The sequence below is a fragment of the Bidens hawaiensis genome, unplaced genomic scaffold (assembly GCF_021521415.1).
Source record: "Bidens hawaiensis isolate Kalapana, Puna unplaced genomic scaffold, B.hawaiensis_p1.1 tig00033879_1, whole genome shotgun sequence".
Lineage (NCBI taxonomy): Eukaryota > Viridiplantae > Streptophyta > Magnoliopsida > Asterales > Asteraceae > Bidens > Bidens hawaiensis.
This window is the reverse complement of record NW_027495841.1, coordinates 54,457-61,215: the sequence shown is the minus strand read 5'-3', so window position 1 is coordinate 61,215 and position 6,759 is coordinate 54,457. Positions and strand designations below refer to the sequence as shown.

The 6,759-nt window shown below is 31.5% G+C and overlaps 1 protein-coding gene across 1 annotated transcript; it reads left to right on the top strand.

Moving 5' to 3' along the window:
* Positions 1–468: 468 nt before the first annotated feature.
* On the top strand, positions 469–6,049 carry LOC143585543 (protein NLP7-like). Its single transcript, XM_077067303.1, has 6 exons — positions 469–946; positions 3,079–3,641; positions 4,002–4,049; positions 4,146–4,986; positions 5,086–5,400; positions 5,482–6,049. The coding sequence occupies exons 1-6, from the start codon at positions 712–714 to the stop codon at positions 5,886–5,888; spliced, it is 2,409 nt and encodes an 802-aa protein (XP_076923418.1). The 5' UTR covers positions 469–711; the 3' UTR covers positions 5,889–6,049.
* Positions 6,050–6,759: the final 710 nt, after the last annotated feature.

Below are 6,759 nucleotides of genomic sequence, written 5' to 3'. Positions count from 1 at the left end.
ACATAGGTCGAAACACGGTTCCTTTCAACTCTCCAAACAAAAATGTTAAATTTGTTTGGAACCCATCTACTTCACTTAAAAAAAATACTCCATGCTTATAGTCTCATATTGTAAAGTTTTTTTTTATGAAGTATTATATAATTTTAATGTTAATCATGAAGATATACGCCACTTATCTTTGAAATTAAACTTCCTTTTAATGAAAACTTATATTACATTTATATCTAAGATAGAGATAGATATACAAGATTCAAATCAACATTAACATGCACTACAAGTTTTGACAATTTCGTCAAGAAATAATCAAAGTTTCATCTAGAAAAAATTATTAAAAAAACGAAAAAATTGAATAACAAAATAACAAGTGACAAATATCATATGTTACATGCTTTTAATTCTTTATTGCTACAAGTATATACAACTTAATTCAATAAATTGGAAAAAAACAAAACAAAAAAAAAGAAAAAAAAAACAAAAAACCATTGACGTTGATTTTGATGTGGACCCGACAAATGTGGCGAAGTGGATCACGACTTTCCAAGTATATTAACCATATTTATATTTTCCACTTGTACACAAACAAACATTGCAAGTAGGAACTCCAACTAAGATTCCGCTACCTAGTAGCCAGCCTCTTTGGAATCACCACCACCAACACCTGCCGGAATAATAATATTATTATTATTTATTATAACGGAGGAGTTACCGGTGATGATGACAATGGATCTAGACCTTGATGGTTCTTGGACTTTCGATCATATATTCTTTTCAGACCCTTCAACCACCTCGTTTTTTATACCGGCAACCGAGCAAACTTATTCTCCTCTCTGGGCTTTTCCAGATAATAATATTAATAATAGTAATAATGATTGCATCGAAGGTGACGGTCAACGGGATGGAGATGTCATGTTGACAACTTGTGAAGGTGGTCAACGGCTTCTTTCAGGTTAGTTTGTGTGTTTAAGGTTAAGATTTGATTCAGTTTAACATTTGTGGAAGATTTAGCGATTAGTACTAAGTTGTTTGTTACTTTAAGATAATAAGATTGAAGAAACATGGATATGTAATCACTGAAAAAAAAAGTTATATCAAGATCTTAGTGAAATATGGATATGTAATAAGATTTGAGTTTATTAGTGAAATATGTGATGATATGATGATGTGGATCTCATAATCTGAATATGATAATTGCTAAGGGATTCTGGCCATTGAATCCACATCCGGCTGGATAGAGAATAAATAATGAAGAAAAAAAAAGCCTTTTGATAAATATATATATTTGAAAATGAATAATAGCTGTCTCATCTACTATTATAATAAACAAAAATAATGGTTCAAATTACATATCCTTTAATTGGTCTAATATTTTGTCAAGTAGCACCCCTATCTTTTTATCTTTAACTCTTAATTATTTTATTAAAATAAATCATTTAAAACCTTCTATAACTTAATAACTTATCCATGTAACACATTAAAGCACTAGAATTCTAACATGTTTTTTTCCTATAATATTTAATTTTAATAAAAAAATGTTTTTTAATGATGTCCTTCTACAATATTTGTTTTAAAAGTCTAATAACAATCCATTGTTTTTTTTTACAATTTAATGACTTATACAAAATATTAGTCTTAATAATTTCTTATTAAAAAGTGAATGTTTTAGATTTTATACGTAATCTTTCTTTTAATTTAAACTATAAACTATTTAACACTTTAATTATTGAAAAGCTTACTTGATTTTTAAAATCTTTCACTTTTAAACTATAATTATAAATTCTATTATATTCCAAAAAAAAAATATAATAATAACATATTCTTAGAAGCTAATTTTATATAATTTTACTATCCTATGTTTTTTTTATTAAAATTGGTTTATTTCACATAAAAAAAACATATGTTTAAATGTTATAAGTTTTGGACAACCATCCAACAACTGTATATTTTCATTGTCGGACATGCGGTGTTACATGGTCATGTGCATCAAATCTTGATAAATATCTTTCAGGAAAAATACATGTGAATATGACCAAAATATCTAACGATCGCTGCTATCCAAACCCTATAATGGTTTCATGTTGTTTGAGATATTTTGTTGCTTTGAAAAAGTGAAGCTGCTTTTTATATTTAAGATAATTTTTTTATGTTTTAAAGTATTTTTCAGTTTATGTGGATTAACATTGTTTTTAAACTCTTGGTATCCGGTGTTTTGCTTATATATATATTTTTGAATGTTAAACACAATTATTAATTTATATTGCTTTATAATATAATATATTATTTTAAACTTTGTGTATTGTTTATTTAAGTATTTGTATGAGTTGTATTAATATTTTTTAAACACTATTTTTCTTAAAAGTATAAATCTCTATATCAAATTAATATTATTATTAAATGATTTATTAGTAACAATCGTGTGCTATTAATAGGAAATTTTACTTAAATAAATTTTAAATATTATATATAAAGAAAGTTTTTAGAGATTTATGTTACACTTTCTAAATTAAAACTAGAGATGGAGTCGATCTTCTAATATTTAATGAGAAGAGCAACTACAAATGTTGTATATGAAGAAATTTTTAGAGATTAATGAAATTTACCATCTAATTTCTTTTTCTTTTTTATTTTACAACAAGTTTATTTTATTCAACTCTATAATATATATTTATATTCATTCATCTAATACCAAATTAGTATAAATATTTCAAACGATTTTGTTCTTTTGTTAATATAATTTACCCAACCCGTGTATACACGGGTATTTAACCTAGTCTAATTATAAGGATACCCACATCATGCACATCAGTTGTGCTCCTTTTTAAGGTGATGTTACCAAATTTGACATGCTAACCATTACATTTACAAAAATGAACATTGACTAAAGTTTATTCATCACAATATTTGATTTTTTCCATTCCAATATTCTTTGATAAATTATTACAAACCAAAATCTCAAAAAATTTTAATGGGTTAACCTTTGACAAATTTCAATCTAGGAAATGTTTATTTGGTACGTTATTTCAAGATGAGTGTCAAAATAACTGAAAAATAAAATGATGAAACATTTTTATTCTTAACTAGATACAGATACCAGAAAACCATCAAACAATGATACGAAAAGGCGGCTGCCAATGCCAAATTTGGAGGTGAATCCACCGCAATATCAAGATGCAACATGTATAATCAAGGAAAGAATGACAATGGCGCTTCGTTACTTTATAGAGTTGGGTGAAAAACATATTCTAGCTCAGGTCTGGGCACCGGTTAAGCACAAGGGCCGTACTGTGCTCACAGCATCCGGTCAACCTTTCGTTCTTGACCCAAACTGCACCGGGCTTCATCAATTCAGAATGGCTTCTTTGATGTACACGTTCTCCCTTGACGACGAAACTAATGGAGTTCTTGGGCTCCCGGGTCGGGTTTTCAAACATAAGCTTCCAGAGTGGACTCCAAATGTGCAATTTTATTCAGATAAAGAATACCAACGGCTTAATTATGCTTTGAGTTATAACGTTCGTGGGACCTTAGCTTTGCCTGTGTTTGAACCCTCCGGCAAATCGTGTGTTGGTGTGATTGAGTTGATATTGACTTCACAGAAGATAAATTATGCTTCTGAGGTTGATAAAGTCTGCAAAGCACTCGAGGTTGGTTGTCACACTTTCTTCTTTATAGAAATAAAAAATTATGAGTATTTTCATAGAACTTAAAAATTAAGAAGTGATTTTATATATTCTGATATAGCCGAGATGATAATTAATACCGAGAACTTTATTATAGGAATAAAGAAAAAGGTAAACCAGAATAAGTATCATATCTAAATCTACAAGTTAGCTAAGGATAATATTATTCAGCAGTTGAGAACAATAAGGGACTATGTGTTAAAGATATGTCATAGCCTAAAGTCAAAGTCAACTTTAGACAAGTGGATTAATTAGTTGAGTTGGTTTGTTTTCAGTTATATCTTTTCTGTTTGAAAAATATGTAATAAAGTTTCAGTTTCGCAGGCGGTAAATTTGAAAAGTTCGAATATATTGGATTCTCCGAATACACAGGCAAGCAGTAAGATAATATAGTGTTTAATTCTTTTGTCCATCATTTCCTGCCTCTACATTTTTCTCAATATGCATTTGGTGTTATCTATAATCCAGATATGTAATGAAGGTCGACAACACGCACAAGCTGAAATCCTGGAAGTAATATCATTGATATGCGAGACTTATAACTTGCCGCTAGCTCAAACGTGGGTCCCGTGCAGACACCAAAGTGTACTAGCCAATGGTGGTGGGTTCAAGAGAAGCTGCAGTAGTTTTGATGGAAGTTGTATGGGCCAAGTAAGCATGTCAACAACCGATGTTGCGTTTTATGTTGTTGATCCTCACATGTGGGGGTTTCGTGAGGCGTGTGCTGAACATCACCTACAAAAGGGTCAAGGGGTAGCTGGACGGGCCTTTGCGACTCGTGGTTCGTGTTTTTGTGACAATGTAACGCGTTTTGGGAAAACAGAATACCCGTTGGTACATTATGCCCGATTGTTCGGGTTAGTTGGGTCGTTCGCTATTTGTTTGAGAAGCAGTCACACGGGTGATGACGATTATGTACTAGAGTTCTTTCTTCCTCCTAATATGGTAGAATATAAAGATCAACAAATAATGGTGACTTCATTGTTGACTTTAATGAAGCAACATTTTCGTAGTCTTAGGGTCGCGTCGGGTGAAGAAATAGAGGAAGATGGTAGATTTGTTGAAATTATTAAAGCGTCTGAGAATGGTTATGTTGTTGATTCAGGCGTTTCAGAATCTGGAATATCAAATGGAGGACCGTTAACTGTGGGCCCGGATGCGATAAATGGAAATTGTGGTAAACCGGGCACCATCGAAACAAACAAGAAACTAGAGAAAAAACGAGGGAAAGCTGAGAAATCGATTAGTTTTGAAGTTCTTCAACAATATTTTGCTGGAAGTCTTAAGGATGCTGCAAAGAGTCTTGGTGGTATGCTTAAGAGTGTATTTTTCTCTTCATTATTATTAGTAAGTTAGAAAACAAAAGTGTATTTATTATTAATGATTTTTCATTTATTAATATTTGCAGTTTGTCCAACTACAATGAAACGAATATGCCGGCAACATGGGATCTCAAGATGGCCTTCTCGTAAGATTAACAAGGTTAACCGCTCGCTTACAAAGCTAAAACGAGTGATTGAGTCAGTTCAAGGTGGAGAAGGAACATTCGCTATTCCTTCTTTGGCAATGCCTCCAAATGGTTCACCAACTAACCAACACGGTTCACCTGGTTCCAAACCATTTGACCCTCCATGTCCAAACAACAATCAAGGTCCAACTGCTCAAACATCAGGCAGCCGAGAAACCAGCACGGGCAGCCCAAATTCTCAAAAGTCTTGCCAAGGCAACCATTTCTATAAAACCGAATATTTGTTAAATAATAATATAATTGTTTCTCATAACCAGAAATATGTTGGAACAACAGAAGAAATTGAAAAACCTTTAATGTTAACCGCGGATGCTGGAAGCTCGCATGATTTAACAAGCTTGTGTCCGGTCACCGAGTCTCTTGAAAAGGCACAACCTTTCACAGCCGGGTCAGAATTGAAAACAATAATGATAAAGGCGAGTTACAAAGAAGATATTATTAGGTTCCGTGTGGCTGCAAACTCCGGTATAGTCACATTGAAAGAAGAAGTTGCAAAGAGGTTTAAGTTGGATGTGGGTGCATTTGATGTAAAGTATCTTGATGATGATCATGAATGGGTTCTAATAGCTTGTGATGCGGATTTACAAGAATGCGTTGAGTTATCCGCGTGTAACATCATTCGGCTCTCTGTTCATGATTTGTCGACTAATTTCGGGAGCTCGTGTGAGAGTTCAGATTCATAGTTAGTGTTGGGATTTTGTGAGCTCATTATTAAGTTGTAGATTTGTGGGTTCATAGGGAGAAAATTTTTCCTTTTTTTGTTGTATAAGATATAATGGAATAGTTAAAACTGTTAATTGTATATTGGATTTTTCTTTGTTTTCTGAATTATGTTTTTCTTAAATTCTTGTGTTTCCAACTTCTATTTCTTCTGGTGATTAAAATTGTATAGAAATAAAGAATACACTGACCACTAGAACCGGATATTGTTTTTGTGGCTGAACTACAATTTCGTATGATTTTTTAGAAGTACATAATAAGTTAAAAGTATATATATTGTTTATTTTAAAACGACATCATCCTCTGTAGATGATTTCCAGAAAATGGCATACGTCCAAAGTTCATGGGCGTTGTCAATCAGTCGCTTAAGGAGGTTCTGCAAATCATCTTGATTAACATCAGTGTTTCCTAACTGATCCGCGTCCATCTGCAACAAATCTGCAGATGAAGAAATGTTATTAGATTTTAAAATGGGCAATATATAAGAACAAGTTTAGATAAAAGATGTAGCTTAATCATTTAGGGTACAAACCATTATCAACTATAATTTAACACACATATGTTTGTATAAATGCTAAAATAAACTGAGGAAACTTTAAGAATGAAATGCAAATTATGCAATCAGTATTTGAAGAAATAAAATATTCAAAGAATCAACATGTTAATTAAACTATAAAAATATATTTATGAACTACTCCATAATCTTATCTTTCAAAATTGGCTTAAAAATCCCAAAAATCTGTTTTCTAGTATTCTTACCTATTTAATATTTTAATAATAATAATAGCCACACAAAGGATTAAACAATAACAAGCAGATGTGAAAAACAGGACA